Genomic DNA, 21,406 nt, shown 5'->3' with positions numbered 1-21,406 from the left:
TTTTTTTCCTGAGACAATGTTTTTCTGTGTAGCTTTGGAGCCTGTCCTGGAACTCACTCTGTAGGCCAGGCTGTCCTCGAACTGCCTTCCAAGTGCTGGTATTTGGTGCCATCACCACCAAACCTTATTCATAACTGTAATTTTGCTACTGTTATGAATAATAATAATAATGTACATATCTAAAATGAAAAGTCAAAGAGGTCATGGCCCACATGTTGAGAACCATTGCACCACAGTATATCTTTGAAGGCTCCTCCAAAAAACCACATGCAGCTTTATCACCTCCCACATTTTTGTCTTCCTTTGTGCACCTCCTTTGGGGAATGGGTACCTTGTACTTGCCCCTACAGCTGACTCCTGATGGTGTCCCAACTTTGGGGCTGCCGCTGTTAATTTCTCCTCTGGTATGGGAACCTTGCAAGGTCAGCTTTGAGAGACTCCCTAACCCTTGACCTGATCCAATCCCTTATCCCCACTACCATCTCAGCACCCGACTCTACGCTCAGAAATGGTTCTCTCATGTCAGTTTGGCCACAATCCCTCCAACTCACAATGCTTCCCCCTAGTAATTTTCCAAAATCTGCTTCACATTTACACCTTCCCTTTCCATGTTGCATTCAGAGGTGAGCTGGATTCTCTCTTCCCTTGGGTCTGTGCAGTGAGGCTCTGCGGTACAAAGTCCGCCTACCTCATCAACTGTTTAAAGGCTTTTCTTTTTATCGTTGCATGTGTGAGTGTGTGTGTGTGCCACATGTGTGCAGGCATTCACAGGGGCCAGAGAGACTGTCAGGCTCCCTGTACCTGTTACAGATGGTTATGGATATTGGGAATAAAACATGGCTCCTCTGGAAGAGCATCAAGTGCTCTTGGCTACTGAGCCATCTCTCTAGTCCCTGCCTTATCATTCTTTGTTAAGTATGAAGAATTTTATTCCTTCAACAATGGCCTCACTTTCGATAATCCCAAAGGGAAGGTAAATGATGAAGTCGTATTTGACTCTAGCAAGGCATCATGGGACCCTCTGCTTGTTATGGCAGGGAGACTGAAGCAGGGGGCATAGCCAGAACATAATTCAGTTAGAGGTTATCCTGAACTACAGAGTAAGGCATTATATCAGCAAACCAAAAGGAAAAACAATTACTAAGTTAAAGAATAGAGTGAGTAAATGTCTTTTCAATGTTGTTTGTTTGTTTTTTGAGATGCTGTACTGGGTAGCCCAGCCTGGCTTCTAACTTGGGATGAGGCTGAGAAATGACCTTGAACTTCTAATCTTCTATGTCTCTTGTCTCAGGACTGGGATTATCAGGTCAAGCATTCTACCACCTTAGCTGTATCCCTAACCATAAACTAATCTTAAAACAACTATTATCTAGTTTGATGATTTAAAAAAAAAAAATCAGCTGTACTGCTTTTAGTAAATTTAAAAAAATAATTTATTTAACTTTATTTTATATAGATTGGTGTGAAGGTGTCAGAACCCCTTGAACTGGAGTTACAGGCAGTACAGGCAGTTGTGAGCTGCCATGTGGGAGCTGGGAATTGAACCCAGGTCCTCTGGAAGCAGCCAGTGCTTTTAATTGATGAGTCATCTTTCCAGCCGCATATTTTTTTAACGTTTTTCAGTAATTCATATATTTATGTGTGCATGCATGTTTATGTCATGGCATATATGTGGAGGTTAGAAGACAACTTCAGGAGTCAATTTTTTCCTTCTACTTTGTGCGTCCTGGGGACCAAGTACAGGTTACTAGGCTTGGCAGCAAGCTCCTATACCTGCTGAGCCATCTTGAAGGTCCTGTTGTCTTTTTTGTTTTGGACTCAATTTATCTATTGCCGAAGCACTATTGAAATATCGTATCTTTAAAAACAAATAAACAACGAAACTGAAAAAACAAAAGCGAAAGCCAAACCCCTAAATTCTCAATAGAGTAAGCTGTTTGTCAATTGTGATTAAATTGAAGAGCATGACTCAGTTTCTTAACTCTTAGAATTTGCTCTAATAAAATTTTTCTGTTCTTATAAATCAGGATATTGCAAGCTTATAAAAGAGCTTTTTTTGAATATTGTGCTTGGCAACATAACACTGACACAGGCATGTTACTATTAAATTACACAAATGTTAGAAATATTGGAATTTTTGGTTTTTTTGGGAGAGGTGGGGGGAAACATCAAGAACTTTTTTTTTTTTTTTTTGGTTACCAAGCTCATGCAAACTTACAATGTACAGTGTCACTTACAATGGGTCTTGGACCAAAAAAAGCTATTCTTCAACCTTATATAATATTAACTCCCAGCTGGAAAATTCTTGGCAAAGGCAATTTTGGGGGAAGCGAGGGAGCCTATTTCAATACCACAATGTATGTAGTTGACTTGAGAGGATGGAGATGGGATGCTGAGTTGCCATGACGACGTGATGGGAAATGGAATTGCAAGAGGTTGACAATTTTCTTTCCAATCCCCTAGATTTTTTAAAGCACTGGCATAATGAATGGGTTTCCCTTGGGCAGACTCTTGAATTGCCTCTACTGGCTGGTCTAGGCCTTATATTTCATTTCAATGACAGTAATCTTATTAGTGAGGTGGGAACTGCATGCTGCTGGCTGAACAGGATGCTTTCTTCTGTTAGCCAGAGATCCAAACCCTATATACACACAGGCTAAAAAGACCTCCCTTCAGTCTGACTTTTGTGAGGAGCACAGAGCACAACCTGGACCAGAAAGCTGAGGGGAAGTAGGGTGTCACACTGTATAATGTTACACAGAACACATCCTCATCATCTGGAATCTGCTCAAATGCAAGACTAGCAGGACACACAATAATGACTGGGAGAGGACTTTCCAGAAGTAATGTGTTTAGTTTGTGTTCTTTATGCTCTTCTCTTTTTCTCCTAAGTAAAAGCCCCTCATTCTAGACATGGAGAGGGAAGCCAGGCCAGGAGAACTCCATGGGATGTGTGAATGTAAAGTAGAACGTGACATTGAAATGACTGAAAACAGTAAAGTAATACTCAATAGTGCACCTGATGTTCAGAACGGCAGTCAGGACAAATCAATGAATTATGATGAGAGTTTAACAGAAAGCCACATCTTATGCTGGAATTTCTATCCACTCAAAATTTGACTGACCCATACTTTAAATGGTAGCCAATTGTAGAGTTAATCCAAGAGAGAATGTAGTGTCATTTTTAATATCCTCTGTTATAGGAACTTTATACCTAGGGTCCTATTTTATTTTGACAACTGCAACATGGGAAAGGCATTAAGGTTTCTATTTATAGATCAGAAAGCTGTTCCAGGGCTTTGAATGCAAGGTCACACAAGAAGCCAAGACTTGCAACAAGAGTTCACACACAGACTTGCTTCTGAAACACCAGGTTTCTTCTATTATGCCAAATATTACTACAAGCATCCAGTATTCTCTTCCAGTGAAGAATTCATTTCTGCCATTTATATATGGACATAGGACCTCTGAATTCTCTTTCTTATTTAAATGCTATTCATTCAATGTGCTTAACATGAAAATAGGGGCTGGTAAGGTGTCTTAACATGTAAAGGAGCACCTGTTCTCTGACCTCACAAACATGCTGTATGTAGCACACGCACATGCATGCACATACAAATGTAAATATATATATATATGTGTGTGTGTGTGTGTGTAAGAATATGAAACCCTTTAGTCTTCTCATAAACTACAGCTTTCAGAGAGAACACAACATCCTATATTACTTGTGTTTCTATCCTGCTTTTGTGGGTGTTGTGTCTCTTGTCTTGATTCAGGTTGAGTGTTAATTAGAATGCTAAGCCATAAGTATGTTCATTAGTCCATCCATCCATCCACTATCTACCTATCAATCATCTCTATATTCTTTCTATTTCTCTCTCTCTCTCTTTAGTTTCCTCCATAACCATTTAGCTAAATCTTTTCATGTTTTGCCTGCATGCACATATATACAACATGTGTAGGCTAGTGCTCACATTGACTAGAAGAGGGTATTCATTCCCTTGGAACAGGGGTTGTAGATAGAGACCACACCAGAGACATATATATATATATATATATATATATATATATATATTCTACATGATCATAATGCATATTGATCTTAAGAATGTTACATGTTTCTGAAGTAATATTATACCTAACTTCATATATGAGAATTCTGCATCTAATTCCATATAAACTATTTGTTTTTATTTGGGGGTTAAAAATATGACAGGATTTTCATGTATTATAAATCTCACAATGAATTGATTTGTTAAGTGCTGACTTGTCTAGAACTTGAGAAAAGGAGAATGTTATATATAATTATAAATGAAAAAATTAGACTTTCATATGTTCAAATACTTCTCAAGAGAATGCTGTGTGTTTAAAATTCACATTAAAGCTCAGAATGAACCAACAGTGGGTTGTTCATTTGCTATCACTTTGTTTTAAGAAAGCAGCACAGTCAAGACGATTATAGAAGATCACTGTGGAGTACTTTCATTGATAAGATTCATTAGGGGGAAAGGGAAGGCAAAGTGGAATGCCTGCACCTGTGAATGAACAATGAACTAAAACAGCAACTGTCCTGAGCTTGCTGTTTAGATTCTTCTGGAGAACCAGGCATGCGATATTTATCCATGACATTGCAGTCCTTCTTGAGTACAGTAAGTGGTCTTTGCAGCATGGTATCAAATGTCAGGAGAAAGAAAAAGAGTGTCCTGTGTTGTGAGGGTTCCTCTGCAGTTGTAGAGATGCACCCTTTCCCTCCATGTGAAAGCCCTGGGCCTTTCATCATTGCATCTCTGCATTTAAACAAAGGCAAAATACTTTTAAAGATTTATTTTATGTATATAAGTGTTTTGCCTGCATACACATATATACAACATGTGTAGGTTGGTGCCCACATTGATTACAAGAGGATGTTTCTTTCCCTTGGAACTGGAGTTGTAGATAGTTGTGAATTGCCATGTTGGTGCTGGGAATTGAACCAGGGTCCTCTGGAAGAACAGTATGCATTCTTAACCGCTGAGTCATTTCTCCAGCACCCATCAGTATTTGGGTTCTTGCTGCTGTTGCTTGTTTTTTGTTTGTTTGTTTTGTTTTGTTATTTTTTAGGGTGTCTCTATCATCTCTCTTTCTTTATTTTTTCTTTAAAACATATATCCCAGAAAAAACTTTCAAGCCATATACAAATCACAATGTGGTTACAGTCTACTTTTCAAGTGAATAATTGAAAGAATACAGGTAAAAAGCAACATGTTCCTCATTTCCTTTACATAAACACCTGTAAATCATAAAATGTTGTTTGTTTTTTAAGATGGGGATGGGAGGGCCTCATGAAGCCCAGTCTGACCAGAACTCACTGACTTTGAACTTCTGACTCTTCTGTCTCTCCTTCCCAAGTGCTGAGATTAGAGACAGGCATCATCACACTGGGCTAAGTTCCCAGTATTTGTGACAGAAAATGAAAGCCATCAGCACGTTTGTATGACATGAAGATGAAATACTTTCAATTAGTCTCGGTTTGTGTATAAACCTGGGACCTTTTTGCTGTCCTATGCTTATGTCAACAATCTGAGCTCTGAAGAGGAAGTTGTATTTTAAAATCTCCTCTCTGAGAGAGGCCATCCTACAACTTTGCTTTTGGCAAGAATTTGTTTTTAAGGAGGACAACCACACTTCCAAGAATGTAAAAGAAAGCCAAAGTTGGTTTTCTTTTTCTTAGTTTTAAACTGAGAAATACAAGCAGTTACATCCCAGAGGTAGGGTAAATATATAAGGTATGACTGTGTTCTCTGGCAGATACCTCAGAGTAGTAGGTTAGGAAATATGAAGACACCCCTTTCCCCCTTACATGAGAATTGGATCTATTGCTAAGGCCTTTTAACAATGTGACATTAAGGTCTGGCGAATACCCTTTGAGTACATAGTGAATACAAAGTGCTATTGTTACTGAGATGGACATGTGTGTCTACGTGTCAAGGCGTGGCTCTGTATGCAATGTTAAGCAATGGGGTGTGTGAGGATTAATTATGTTCTGGGCACCTTGCAGGGAGACTACAAGGGCAGGCAGGTTTAGCGGCTTGGAGGCAGGAATCAATACTGCTTTCAGAGGTCCCCAACACATTTATTTCATCAGGAAGTGCAAGCCTGCAGTCTTATTACTTTTCATTTTTGTTTTGTTGTTTTGAAACGGGGTTTCTCTGTGTAGCCCTGACTGTCCCGGAACTTACTATTCAGACCAGGCTGGCCTCGAACTCAGAGATCCCCCTGCCTCTGCCTCCTGAGTGCTGGGATTAAAGGTATGCGCTGCTGTCGCCGCCACCACCACCATCACCACCACCACAGCTCAGCTCAGCCTTATTAATGAATGGTGAGAAGTTAGTGAAAGTGGCAACTCGACATTTAGAATTGTTTTAGAATAAGGACTATATTGAGTCTCTGACTGGGCTGAGAACTGACGCAAAAGAAATAAAAATGGTATGAGACCATCTGTTACAGAGTGTCTTTCTCAACAAGCAAGTACCATACACGCATGCTAGCTTGGAGGAGAGTGAGAAAGAGTTCAGTTCAGAGAACAGCAGGTGGCCCCCAGCAAAGTATCTGAGGCTATACAGAAACAAAGCCATTAAGATCTTGTTGGATCAGAGAGAGCTGACCTGAGCATGTGGGAGCTCACAGACTCTGGATGGACAGCTAGGGAGTTAGCATGGGACTGACCTAGGCTCTTTGCATCTGGGTGATAGTTTTGTAACTTGATCTTTTGTAGGGACCCTAGCAGTGGGACCAGGACCTGTCCCTGCTGAATGAGCTGAATCTCTGGTATCTACTCCCTATGGTGGATGCCTTGTTCAGCCTTGATGCAGGGGGGAGGGGCTTGGTCCTGCCTTGACATGCCATACTTTGTTGATTCCCATGGGAAGCCTTACTTCATCTGAATGGAGATGGAGGAGGAATGGATGGGAGGGAGGTGGCAGAAGGGAGGAGTGGAGGGAACAGGTGGAAAGGAGGGAGGGCTTACTGTGGTTGGTATGTAAAATAAATAAGTAAATGATTGGGGGGGGAGATCTTGTTGGAAAATAGCAATGGCCATAAACCCCTTGAATGGAGAGCTACATATAGACGGGTCTAAAATGCTGCCTTGGTTAGTGCTCACACCCCACACAGTCCTACCATCATCACACAAGCACTCTGCATGCTGGCAAGAGACAGAATGAGCCTATGTGACACCAGTTCAGCATAACAGCCCTGGGGATTTAGGAAAAGCTTTCTTACAATGCAATCAACAGAGAACTAAAGGCTCTGGGACATCAGGTCCTCCCAAACTCCAGGAAGATCGACATGTAAGCAGCTTGAATCTTCTAGCAAGCCTCTTCTTTTAAAAATCCCTATAGTGCTAGGAATTGAATCCAGAACCTCCCATATGCTGGGCAACAGTTCTATCACTGAGTTATATTTCAGCCCTAATTACTCTTGTGTGCATGTGGGTGGGTAGGGGACTCATTGTGTGGGGATACATATGTATGTATGTTGTAGAGGAAAAGATTGATGCTGAGTGTTTTCTTAGATCACTCTTCATCTTACGCATTGAAGCAGGGATTCTCAGTTGAACCCAGAGCACACCACTTTACTGAGTATAGTTAGCTAGCATACCCTACAGTTCCCTATCTCTCCTTTATGTTCTGATGTCCCAGGCAAGCTGCTATGTCCACCTGGAATTTACATGGGGACTGGGGACCTGAACTCTGGTCCTCACACTTGTGTGATAAGCACTCTACCCACTATGTCAACACTCGCAGCCTAATTATTAAAGTTACAATAGCGACAGCCCTTCTTGCTGAGAAGTATATGAGACAACGAGGGAGTTTAGTGTCTGTACCAGGAAGGAGAGGAGGGTGTAGGGGTGTCACGATCGGAAGACACTGATGCAGAGAATGTCATGTAGCTCACAAGTTTGGGGGGTAGACTTCACCTTCTTTCATTCTTTTAGGCAGGAGTTTGGTCTGAACAGAACTGGAACTGTCCCCCAACACACTCAAGCAGAAAATAAGAAAGTAAGACAGGCTTTCCCATTCTGATCCCTCTAGTTCAGTTGTTCACCACCAGTGGGTTGCAACCCCTTTGGGGGTCACAAGTCAGATCTCCTGCATATCAGCTGTTTCCATTACGATGCAAATTACATGTAAATTACAGTAGCAAAATTACAGTTATGAAGTAGCAATGGGATAATTTTATGGTCGGGGGTCACCACAACATGAAGAACTGTATTAAAGTGTTGCAGGGTTAGGAAGGTTGAGAACCACTGCTCTGGCTCCTCCTACATATCCACATGTCCTCTCAATGGAACTGCAGGCATGCACATCTAAGTTAACACTCAACAGTAGTAATGAGGGGGTTCTCCTTTATTGACAGTAAGCGAGAAGGCCAAGGGCACAGAAATAAGCTGCCTAACATGCTGTCCCATGCCAAGTAGATCAGTTGTTGATGTTCATCAGAACTCTGATGTTTGCAGGTCCTTTCGGTGACATGACACTATGCATCCCACATTGCAGTTTCAATGAGCAATGTTCCCAGGGGCTCATGTGTTCCAATACTTGGTCCCCAGATTGTGGTATTGTTTGAGAAGGTAGGGGAACCTTTAGGAGGAGGAGCCTCAGAAGGAAGTGGGTCACTGGGAGAGGCCTTGAAGTTTCAGGGTACTGAACCACTTCCTGTCCACACTCAGCTTACTGTGCTTTCAAGATTGGAAGAGGTGTGACATCCCCTTACACAATGGAGCTACCATAGTCATGCTTTCCTTGCCATGATAGGGAGCTTGAGGTTGTATCCCCTGAAACCTAAATGAACACTTCCTCCATGTAGTTGCTTCTTGTCGCTTCTTGTCGCTTCTTGTCTGGTATTTGGACACAGAAATGAGAAAAATGATTGCTCCTCTGTCTAAACTCCCTGTGGGTTTGTATACAATGCAAAATGCAAAATAATTTATTCTTTTTTTATGAGCGAAGACTGCATCAAAGGAGAGAGAAATAAGGTCATCTTAAATCAACTAAAGTCCCAGAGGATGTCCAGGCATCTTCACGATTCTCTTCCACGTGTCTCCTACACTCATTTCCCCCTCACACAGATTTCTGGTACTCATAAATGATCCCGCACCTCATTGGGACAAAATGGCAAGAACAATCAATGTCCCTCCATTGTCCTCTGCAACTCCTTTTCACAGCTCATGCTTAGCAGAGGAACTGTGGTTGACAGCAGTGGCTCTAGCTTTCTTTACATACGGACAATTTCTTATTGAAATGTAGAAATGCTGACTTCTTTCTCAGCCCCTTTATAGTCTGTATATAGTAGGGCTACTGATTTTTTTTTTTAATTAATCTTGTATCCTGCCACTTTGCTGAAGGTATTTATCAGCTGTAAAGAGTTCCCTGGTAGAGTTTTTTTGGGTCACTTAGTAAACTATCATATCATCTGCAAATAGTGAAAGTTTAACTTCTTCCTTTCCAATTTGTAACCCCTTGATCTCCTTTTGTTGTCTTACTGCTCTAGCTGGAACTTCAAGTACAATACTGAAGAGATATGGTGAGAGAGGGCAGCCTTGTCTTGTTCCTGATTTTAGAGGAATCAGATTAAGTTTTTCTCCATTTAGTTTAATGTTGGTTTACTGTATATTGCTTTTATTATGTTTAGGTATGTTCCTGTTATTCCTGATCTCTCCAAGACCTTTATCATGAAGGTGTGTTGTATTTTGTCAAAGGCTTTTTCAGCATCTAGTGAGATGACCATATGGTTTTTCTTTTTTCAGTTTGTTTATATGGTGGATTACATTGATAGATTTTCATATGTTGAATTCATCCCTGCATTCCTGGGATGAAGCCTACTTGGTCATAGTGGATGATTCCTCTGATGTATTCTTGGATTCAATTTGCCAGTATTTTATTGAGTATTTTTGTATCAATGTTCATGAGGGATATTGGTCTGTAGTTCTCATTTTAGTTGTGTCTTTGTGTGGCTTGGGTACCAAGGTAATTGAAGCCTCATAAAAAGAGTTTGGTAATGAACCTTCTGTTTCTATTGTGTGGAACAATTTGAGGAGTATTGATATTAGCTCTGTTTTGAATTTCTGGTAGAATTCTGCACTGAAGCTATCTTGGCCCTGGGCTTTCTTGTTGTTGGTGGTGGTAGACTTTTGATGACTGCTTCTATTTTATTAGGGCTTATAGGTCTGTTTAAATTGCTTATCTGTTCTTGATTTAATTTTGGTAAGTGATATCTATCCACAAAATTGTCAGTTTCCTTTAGAATTTTGAATTTTGTGGAGTACAGGTTTTCAAAGTATGACCTGAGGAGTCTCTGGATTTCCTAAGTATCATTTGTTATGTCCTCCTTTTCAGTTCAGATTTTGTTAATTTTCATGTTCTCTCTCTGCTTTTTGGTTAGTTTGGATAAAGGTTTGTCTATCTTGTTGATTTTCAGGAAGAACCAACTCTTTGTTACATTGATTCTTTGTATTGTTTTCTTTGTTTCTACTTTATTGATTTCTGCTCTCAATTTGATTATTTCCTGGTGTCTATAAACAACATAAAATATCTTGGGGTAATGCTAACCAAACAAGTGAAAGACCTGTATAGCAAGAACTTTGTGTCTTTAAAGAAAGAAATTAAAGAAGATACCAGAAAATGGCAAGCTCTCCCATGCTTTTGGATAGATAGGATCAACATAGTAAAAGTGTCAATCTTGCCAAAAGCAATCTACAGATTCAATGCAATGTCCATCAAAATCCCAACACAATTCTTCACAGACCTTGAAAGGACAATACTCAACTTTATATGGAAAAACAAAAGACCCAGGATAGCCAAAACAACCCTTTACAATAAAAGAACTTCAGGAGGCATCACCATCCCTGACTTCAAGCTCTACTTAGAACTATAGTCCTGAAAACAGCTTGGTATTGGCAGAAAAATAGAAGGTAGACCAATGGAATCAAATAGAAAATCCTGATATTAACCCACCCACCTATGAACACCTAAGTTTTGAAAAAAGAGCTAAAATTATACAATGGAAAGAGGAAAGCATCTTCAACAAATGGTGCTGGTATAACTGGATTCAGACTTGTAGAAGACTGCAGATAGATCCATGTCTATCCCCATGCACAAAACTTAAGTCCAAGTGGATCAAAGACCTCAACATCAATCCAGCCACACTAACCCCCTTAGAAGAGAAAGTGGGAGGTAATCTTGAATGAATTGGTACAGGAGACTGCTTCCTGAACATAACACCAGTAGCACAGTCACTGAGATCAACAATTAACAAATGGGACCTCCTGAAACTGAGAAGCTTCTTGAAGGCAAAAGATACAGTAAACAAAGAAAACTGGCAGCCCACAGAGTGGGAAAAGACCTTCACCAACTCCATATCTGACAAAGAGCTGTTCTCCAAAATATACAAAGAACTCAAGAAGCTATTCACCAAAATACCAAATAATTCAATTAAAAAGTGGGGTACAGAACTGAATAGAGAATTCTCAATAGAGGAATCTAAATGGCTGAAAGACACTTAAGAAAGTGCTCAACATCCTTAGCCATCAGAGAAATGCAAATCAAAACATGTCTGAGATACCATCTTACTCCTGCCAGAATGGCTAAAATCAGAAACACCAATGACAGTTTATGCTCCTCCACTGCTGGTGGGAGTGCGAACTTGTACAGCCATTTTGGATATCAGCATGGTGGGTGCTCATGAAAATGGGAATCAGTCTACCACAGGACCCAGCAATCCTACCCTTAGGCATATACCCAAAAAATGCACAACCATGCAACAAATCTGTTCAACTATTTTCATAGCAGTATTATTTGCAATAGCTAGAACCTTGAAACAACCTACATGCCCCTCAACTGGAGTAGATAAAGAAAATGTGGTACAGCTACACAATGGAATACTACTCAGAGGAAAAAACAATGGAATCTTGAAATTTGCAGGCAAATGGATGGAAATAGAAGAAACCATCCTGAATAATGTAACCCAGTCATAAAAACACAAACATGGTGTGTACTCACTCATATATGGATTTTAGACATAGAGCAAAGGATCACCAGCCTATAATTCACACTGCCAGAGAAGCTATGGAATAAGAAAGACGTGCATGGTCCCTCAGAGAAGGGGAAAGGGACAAGATTTCCTGAGCAAATTGGGAGGGGGGCAGTGAGTAGAGAAGGAGTTAAGAAAAAGAGAAGGGGATAAGAAGAGGAGAGAGAAGAAACTGAGGTAGCAGGAAGAATGAATGGGGAGCAATAGAGGAGAGCAAGAAAAGAGATACCATAATAGAGGGAGCCATTAATATGTTTGAAGAGAAATCTGGCACTAGGGAAATGTCCAAAGACCTACAAGGATGACCCCAACTAACAATTTGAGCAACAGTGGAGAGGCTAACTTAAATGACCTTCACTGATAATGAGATTGATAACTACCTTATATGCCATCCTAGAGCCTTCATCCAGTATCTGATGGAAACAGAAGCAGACACCCACAGCTAAGCACTGAGCCAAACTCCCGGAATCCAGTTGCAGAGAGGGAGGAATGATAAGCAAAGGGGTCAAGACCAGGCTATAGAAACCTACAGAGACAGCTGACCTGAACAAGGGGGAGGTCATGGATCCCAGTCTGATAGCTGGGAAACCAGCATAGGACCGACCCAGACCCCCTGAACGTGGGTCTTAGTTAGGAGGCCTGGGCAGTCTATGGGACCTCTGACAGTGGAACCAGGATGTATCCCAGATGCAGGAAAGGACTTCAGGAGCGCATTCCCCATGGAGGGATACTCCCTTAGCCTGGAGACTTGAAAGCGGGCCTAGGCACTACCACGAATGACTTGATATATTTTGATGATCCCTCCTGGAAGGCCTCACCCTCCCTGGGCAGTGGATGGGTAATGGACTTGGGGGGGGGGAGTTGAAGGAGCATGGCAGGGAGAGGGAACTAGGATCTAAATGTAAACTAAAAAATTATAAAGTAAAATTAAATTAAAAAAAAGAAAAGTAGGAAAAAAAGAAATGTAGAAACACAATTGCTCTCTACTGAGATGATTCTGCAGGGGGCACCCTTTATGATTCCCCCTCCTCCTCTTTTCTCTCTCTCTCTAGTAAAATTATTTCTTGTAGGGTACAGCTATTCCTTCTAGGTTCATCAGTCAATAGTCAGTCTACTAAACACCCAGGCTGGGTTGAGTTAGAGACAGAGTGTAGAAAAAGAAGAAGCCCATGGTCTCACAATTTTAGGAAAATCATTGTCTATTTTTCTCTCTTACCACTTCTCTGGGTTGAGCAGACATTCAGTGGTCACTTATAATTTGAGTGAATAAATGTCACTAATAGTAAGTAAAGCAGTAGCTCAAAACACTGCAGGGGTATAGTTAGTCTGCCAGGTTGGGTTTAGATACATGGAGGTAAGGGTTCTTAGAAGAGGGACCTAGGATGTGATGACAAGGTAGAGAGCCCATAGACAAATGACACTGCTTTATTTTATTAGACTCTCTCTGGCCCATATCTTGGAATAAACATGTGGAATATAGAAAAAGAAAAGTCTTTGCATGCATCATTTTTTATTTTTTAAGTTAAGACTTTGAGACTTTGACTTTATTTGGTCAGTTTTTTTTTTTTTCATATAGTATATTCTGATCATGGTTTTCTTTCCCCCAACTCCTCCCAGATCCTCCCCACCTTAATACCCATCCAACTCCAACACTTCCTTCTCACTCTTTTCAGAAAACAGGCAAACAAACAACAATAATAATGATAAGAAAACTAAAACAAAGAAAAACACCAAAGAGAAAGCATGAAAAACACCCAAGTTGAAACCCTCAAAAACACAAAATTGGAAAGCATAATATGCAAACAAAAGGCCAGTAAGACAAAATGCCCACACAAAGCGTTATGAGAGAGAAGGTCTACAAAGTGCCATTGAGTTCATTTTGTGTTGGCCATTGATGGCTGTCATGGGGTCTGCCATTAAGTATGGTTATTATGCCTAGTGAGACTCCTTTGGAGAAAACGAATCTTTCCTTTGCAAACAGATGACAATTGGAGATAGCTTTTGGTCAGGGTGTGGGAATTCCTGTCCACTTGTCCCTCTCAGTGATGGGATTTCTGAACTGAATTAGGCTGGCACAGTTGATAAACATTTTGACGACTGTGGGTATTTAGATATTTTACACACACACCCTCGACAAGTTTCTCTCTGTAACTTGCTTTGTAGACCAGGCTGGTCTTGAACTCATAGAGATCTGCCTCCCTGGTGCTGGGATTAAGGCATGCACTACCACACCTAGCTCATTCTTTTCATTTTAGATGACAAAAGTTTAAAGAGAAAGGTTGATTAGCTACTTAAGTCACAGCCTAAGCTGACAGGCGCACACTGTGTTATACCCCATAAACAGCACATGATAGCACACACAAGAGCCGGGCTATCTCCACCACAACTCCCATTTCCTCAAAAACAAAAGCAGTATATCATATGCATCCATCTCACATATAGACACATTTTAATAAAAAAATTTAACTGTGACAAGATAAATACATTATATCCTCAAAACCATCTTTAAAACTGTATTATAAACTATATTTGCACTGTGGTCTGATGGGTCGTTGACGCTTTTGTTATCTTGATTTTTTTTTCCTTAATCTGACACTCCATTCCCAAGCAACATTTCATTTCCCCCTTTGCCCTGGTAACTGCCACTCTGCTTTCTCTTTCTATGGTACATGCAGGCCAAGGCCACACTTCAGCATGGAGCTACATGGCCAGTCCCTTAGAATCAGATGTATTTGTCCTTAAGTACCTGGTTTATTTTATTCAATGTTATGCCTTAAGGTTCATCTTTGTTGTAGTTAATTGCTTTCCTCTCTCTCTCTCCTCTCTCTCTCTCTCTCTCTCTCTCTCTCTCTCTCTCTCTCTCTCTCTTTGTGTATATGTTTGTGTGTGGGGGTGGACCTTTATAATGTGTACTTGTTTATGGAGGTCAAAGGCTGGTACTATGTCTTCAACAGTCACTCTCTATCTTATTTTATGAGACAAGATTTCTCATTGATCCTGAAGGTCATCAATTTGGCTAGACTGGTTGAGCAGCAAACTTCAAGGAGCCCCCTGTCTCTGTCTCCACAGCATGAGGATTACAGGCATGTGACACCATACTTAGGTTTAAGTGCTGGGGATCCGAATTTGGATCCTTATGTTTTACTGATCCAGCCACCTTTGTCTATCAATAGACATTTGGGTCTAGATTTCAACAATTACAAAACTAGTTCAGCAAACACAAGCGAGGAAATGCCTTTTAATTCCCCTCTCAATATATACCTAGAAGTGAAGTGGCCATCCTGTTTTTAATTTCTTGAGGGAAGTCCATGCTATATATCATTTTAGATTCCCACCAAGTAGCACAGGAGCGCAAATAAATTTTTCAGCAGAAAAGCTGCCAGATTTCACATAAAATTGACCCAATAGTTCAACTTTGAGTGTCAAGTAATTCTTAGGGAAACCAATACACTTGAGCTCTTGCCCTTTGGTTAAAGCCAGAGGCCATTTGAACACACACTAACAGGATGAAATGGGAATCTTTTTCCAAGAGACAACAACAAATCAAGCAGAAATAATACAGCATTTCCCCACAGTGCAGGCACCAGGTGAAGGTGTCTACCTCTGGAAGAGCCACACAGACCTGTGGCAGGCACGATGCTTACCCTGGTCTTGGCATCGATCTTCGCACCCCGGTCGAGCAATAGCTTCACCATATTCGCATTTCCTCGTTTCGAGGCAACATGTAAGGGAGTGATGTCATTCTGCGGGGAAGCAGAGAAGATGTCACAGGCTTGACACAGGCAGTTTAAGCAGAACGCCGATTCCCAAGTCTCACCAACACTAGCCTTGTTCTGTTCCCTTACTTCTTTCTCAGAGTATAGAAGGTACACTTTCAGACCTTTCTGTCTAACAGCATTCCTCTCCTGCAAAACGAGACTCAAGAATTTGAAGGGAGGTAGTCTATGAGATGAGGTTCAACTTCATTTTATTGCTGGTGGTGATTGACAGATGAGGTAAAGTTTTGTCTACTCAAATCTTATTATTTATTTATTGTTCTATTGCATTTCATATTTCCTTTTAGTTGAGACAGGGTCTCACTATGTAATGTTGGCTGGCTTCAAACCTACAGAGATCTGCCTGGCCTTCTAGGAGCTGGGATTAAAGACATGCACCACCATGCCTGGTCCATGCCATGTACATATTTAAATCAATTTGTTTTCTTACAGGGTTTTGTTTTGTTTTTCTTTTTCTTCTTGTATCGCTGAGCATAATGGCAATAACAAATTTACCGTCGATTGAGCTTAAGGAATGTTCTTGGGCTCAGAGCTTTCCCAGACTCAACAGGAGTTGGGTTGTAGTTGAGAGACCATATTCATTGAAATGGAGGCACTTTTCCCTTGCTTTGGCCTCCCATGCTCTTGGCGACTGTATGTTTTACAAGCGATTCCTTTACCCACATGTTGACTGTTGCTTTTAGGCTATCTCAAAGCATATGTGTATGAAAACAATCCCCTATGTTGGCTTCTTATTTCTGGGTGACTCCAGTATGAGTTTTCAGCTGCTTGTTCACAAAGGCCCAATGAGATCTCATGTTAACCAGGCTCACAGCAATTCTGCTTCTGGAGTTTAAGAGTAAATGCAACAGCTACCAGATACCGACCACTTCCTGTTTGTGAGGAACTGGACTGATCCCTTCCTGGTTTGAATGGCAATGTAGATTTCAGGCCTTGTTTTGTGCAAGGCAGGCAAGACTCCAGCCTCTAAACTCTCAGTATAGCATCTCAGTCAGTTTTCACAATGCTGCTTACAACCTGCCTTGCAGTTCTTATAAGTCGAAATGGCTGACAGAACCAGGATTTAATTTCTTCACATTTTTATATTTTTATTTTCCCCTTAATTTTTTTTAATTTTTTGACAATTTCAAGCATGTGCACGCGTGCCCCCTCCCACACACTGTGCTTTAATAATATTCTTCATCCCCACCCACCCTACTATCAGTAACCCTACTTACTAACAAGTCCCCCTTTACTTTCATATCTTTTTTGTGCCCCTTTTGCTTATTTAGGATTTCTTACATGAATATGTGTAGAGGGTTATTTAAATAACTAACCTTAAACATTCAATTAAAAAAAAAATCCTATAGTAAAAATTCTAAAACTATAATGAATTTCAGATCGTCCCTATCCAGATTCATCAAATATCAGCCTTTGAGCTGGGTGCAGAGCGAGCCTGCTTAGTCAGAGCCCTGAGTTCAAGTCCCAGCCCCTACCCTACATTAATCAACCTTTGGTTTCTACCACACTGTGCCATCTTGCTACAAGAACTAAGAAGAGAAAGATAATCCAATAAATAGCTCAACTTTATCATCTCTAATAGAAAAAGAATCTTTAGAGATGGAGTCGTTCTAAGTAGCTCAGGCTAGGGAGAAAGGAGGGAGAGGAAGAGATGATAGATAGATAGGTCGATACATACATACATACATACATACATACATACATACATACATACACACACACATACTTTTCTGTGTCCTGGCAGTCCGCTCTGTACTGTCAGCTGGCTCCCAAATAATCACATGGAGACTTATTATTAATTATAAATGCTCAGCTGATAGCTTAAGCTTGTTACTAATTAGCTCTTATAACTTAATCAAACCATATTTCTATCTATATTCTACCATGTGGTTCTGTAACTTATCTCAGTATGCAATGTTTATCTCCTTCTCTGTGTCTCCTTGGGACTCCTCAGACTCCACCCTCTTTCTTCCCAGGGTTCCCTCTGCCCAGAAAATCCTGCCTAGCAAACAGCCAGCCAGCTCTTTATTAATCAATGTGAATAATACATATTTACATTATACAAAAATATTTTTTCATAGCACCCCCCTTATCTAATTTAAAAAGTAAGACTTTAACCTTAACATAGAAAAACTAGAGCATGAGACTCTTAATCTCAGGGTCATAGGTTTGAGCTCCACATTGGGCACCATATGTAGACAGACTTCTTTCTCACCAGTCAGTTCCCAAATAACCACACAGACACTTATTATTAATTACAAATGCTCAGCCAATAGCCTTGGCTTGTTACTAGGTAATTCTTACATTTAAATTAACCCACACTTCTGATCTGTGCTCTGGTTTAGTATCTCTTCTCAGTAGGACAAGTTCATTTCCTATCCAGGTTTTCTTGCCCTTCTGAGACTCCTTACCTTATTCTTTTACTCTTTTTTTTGTCTGTAAGTCCCACCTAACTTCTACCTGTTCAGCTATTGGCCAGTCAGCTTCTTTATTTAACCAATCACAGTGACATATATTCACACAGTATAAAGGAATATTCCACAATATATAAATATATTATAGATAGATAGATAAATAGATAATTCCTGCAATGCCATTAACATAAGTAAAGAAGTGGAATAACACCATAGTATCTAAACCTCTACCTACACTCAAACTCTCAGGCTGTTTCCAAGTATCTGGGTTCTTCTGAATGCTTTATTTGGTTCAAGATCCTTCCCATCCCTTCCACTTCCCAGAGCTCACTATTCTACTCTTTCTTCTTTCATTGAAGAAATTCAGCAGTTTACTCTAAAAATTTCCACTACCTATATCTGGCTGATTGCATTTTCACGGTCATCCAACCCGAACTTTGCTCCACACTGTCAGCAAATTTTTATGCTTGAACTAAAAAAAAATTACTTACTTACTCAATTTATTTGTGTGTGTGTGTGTGTGTGCGTGTGTGCTTTTGTGAATGTGTGCCACCTATGTGAATAGATGGCCCTTGGATGCCAGAAGCATTAGTTGGGTCCCTGGAGCTAGAGTTAGAGGTGGTTGTGAACCTATCAGTATGGGTGCTGACTTTGTCCTTTAGAAGAGCAGCAAGCACTGTTAGCTACCAAGCCATCTCTTCAGCCCCATGGCCTTAAAAACAACAACAACAAACTATACATTCTCCTACAAATGGGGAGATTGTAAAATCATTATTCTTAGAAGCTAAAATATAAATTAAGAGTTATTTTCATAATAACTAAGGGTTATTTCCATTACTCTTAGATACCAAAATATAACGAGTGATTAATTTATTCAATAAAAGAAGAATAAGACTTGCTTGGACAAAACAAATTTGTCTTAATAACACTGATAGAAAATGCTGACACTAAAGCATGTATCACAAATATGGATGATACATCAAATCCTCCCCTCAGGGCTCAGGGAACTCTGCAGATGAAGAGGTGAAAAAGTGTAAGAGCCAGAAGGGATGGAGGACAACATGGTAATAAGGCTGTTTAAACACAGCAGGATCCACTCAGACTGAGGCAGCATGCACAGGGCCTCATAGGTCTGCACTGGACGGGACCCTAAAGCTGAAAGAAGTAGACACATGTTCCCATTCCCTAACCCAGAAGCCAGCCCACTTGGTAACCACCAGCAAAGGAACTTAGTTTTCTCCCAGGAAGTCTCACTGGGTAACAAACCATTCTTAAGGGTAGGTCGCATGCCCAGCAGTAGATGGCCAACAGAAAATGAACTCAGTGGCATCTTTGGAGGTTCTCTGTCTCATAATGTCATGCCAGGTCACTTTTTATTAACCTTATGGGTCCTTTGTGTATATATTATAGCTTCCAGTTTTATCTTTTATAGGATTCCTGTGTATTAAATGTGTGTGTATGTCTGCTGTATCTATATGTGTTCCTTATGCTTTTTCTTTGGCTCTTTTTTTCCGTTTGTTTTTGTTTTATCTTAGATGCCTGTTTGTTTTCTAATGAGAGACAGAAAGAGTGGGCATCAGGATGGGCAGGGAGGTGGGGAGGAACTGGGAGGAGTTGAGGGAAGGGAAACCATAATCAGAATATATTATATGGGGGAAAAATCTATTTTCAATAAAAGAAATGTCTTTGAAAAAAAGTAGGTAAAACTGATATGTGCATGTGTACATGCATTCATGAGTGTGTGTGTGTGTGTGTGTATACACGTGTGTGTGTGTGTGTGTGTGTGTGTGTGTGTGTGAGTGACCTTATTCCCAGGGCCTTATACATGCCATGGAAGCAGTCAATTACTGGTCTACACCCCCCCCCCCCAGTCCCCAGGTAAATATTTTGCGCAGAGCCAGATGGCAGAATCTTATACTTTGAAGGCCACATCACACCTAAAAACCTGATCACCTCTGCCACAGCAGCACAAGGCAGCCTCACACAATCTATAAACAAGGATGGCTGTGGCTTTTGTTGTTGCTGTTTTGTTCTTAATTATTTCCAAAAGCAGCAGCAGTTTTGATATGGCTGAGGCCAGTCATTGCTTAGCTTGGCATTAGATCTTGTGATGGAAGATTTCAGCTGGGAGGGATGAGTGGAGAGAGATGTGAAGCTATGTGACAAGCTTGGGGTAGGCTTTGGTCTCTGCTGAGGGACAGCAGGGAGAGGGAAGGAGGCTCTGCTGATGTTTAGGTTACCCCGGCTGTGCCAGCAACACCATGCGAATGAATCTAGTACTTCGCCAGTAGGGGGAACACTGAGCTGAGTCACAAACCACGATCCAGTCAAACTCAACTCAGTGCTATAGTTACTTAAGACAAGGGCTTTCCCAGGGATTTCCCAGGGTTGAGGTTTTCGTTAGCCTTTGTCAGACAGGCTTATCGGCAGGGTGAAGCCCTGTCTTCTTCCAATGCTTTCTCTGTATGCTGTTCTCCCCTGCATAGATGAGTAGATGGCAAATGGGGGCTTGAATCCTCCCTCATGCCCTGGGCTTTGGGAACTGAGGAGTGAGCTCAGGTGTTTGCAGTGCAAGCAACAAGACCTGAACCCACATACCCACATATAAATGGGTGTAGTGGCACACATTTATAACCCAACACTGGGAGGTAGAGACAGACATACCTCTGGGGCTTGCTGGCCAGCCAGTCTTGCCTAATTTGCAATTCCCAGGTCTCAGTGAGGGACTCTGACTCAAACAAACAAGGTGGATTGTTCCCCAAGGATGAAACTTAAGTTTGCCCTCTGGCCTTGACATTGATATGTGCAGTGCACATGTACATTGTATGTGCACATACAAAAACACACAACAAACACATGCATGTGCACTCACATGGCTTGTGAATCTATAGCTCCATTTTAATCCTTGAAACAATACGCCGGACAGCACAAAAATGACTCCATTTGGTGAAGTGAGACAAGGGCCTGCTCTGTAATTTGCCAGTTAAGAAATAGTTCATCAGTGGCAGGGTTGGGATCACAATTTTTTTCCACAGACCCTCTTACTGCGGTTTTTCTGAGGTAGGTATCAGAACACCTCTGCTTCTCACGTGTCAAAAACCTTCCTATTAGTAGGCCGTGGGTCATTTGTCATCCCTAGATTCTATA

The 21,406-nt window shown here is 40.9% G+C and overlaps 1 protein-coding gene across 5 annotated transcripts in view; it reads right to left on the bottom strand.

Moving 5' to 3' along the window:
- The window catches only part of Ank3 (ankyrin 3), a 300,411-nt gene that overhangs the window by 152,888 nt on the left and 126,117 nt on the right, over window positions 1-21,406 (bottom strand). For all 5 annotated transcript variants that reach the window (XM_051186874.1, XM_051186873.1, XM_051186875.1 and 2 more), the window contains one exon: window positions 15,714-15,812. In XM_051186874.1, the coding sequence (XP_051042831.1) occupies window positions 15,714-15,812 (99 nt within the window). The remainder of the gene's footprint in view (window positions 1-15,713; window positions 15,813-21,406) is intronic.

The sequence above is a fragment of the Phodopus roborovskii genome, unplaced genomic scaffold (assembly GCF_943737965.1).
Source record: "Phodopus roborovskii unplaced genomic scaffold, PHOROB, whole genome shotgun sequence".
NCBI classification, from domain to species: domain Eukaryota; kingdom Metazoa; phylum Chordata; class Mammalia; order Rodentia; family Cricetidae; genus Phodopus; species Phodopus roborovskii.
This window is presented reverse-complemented; position numbering and strand designations above follow the sequence as displayed.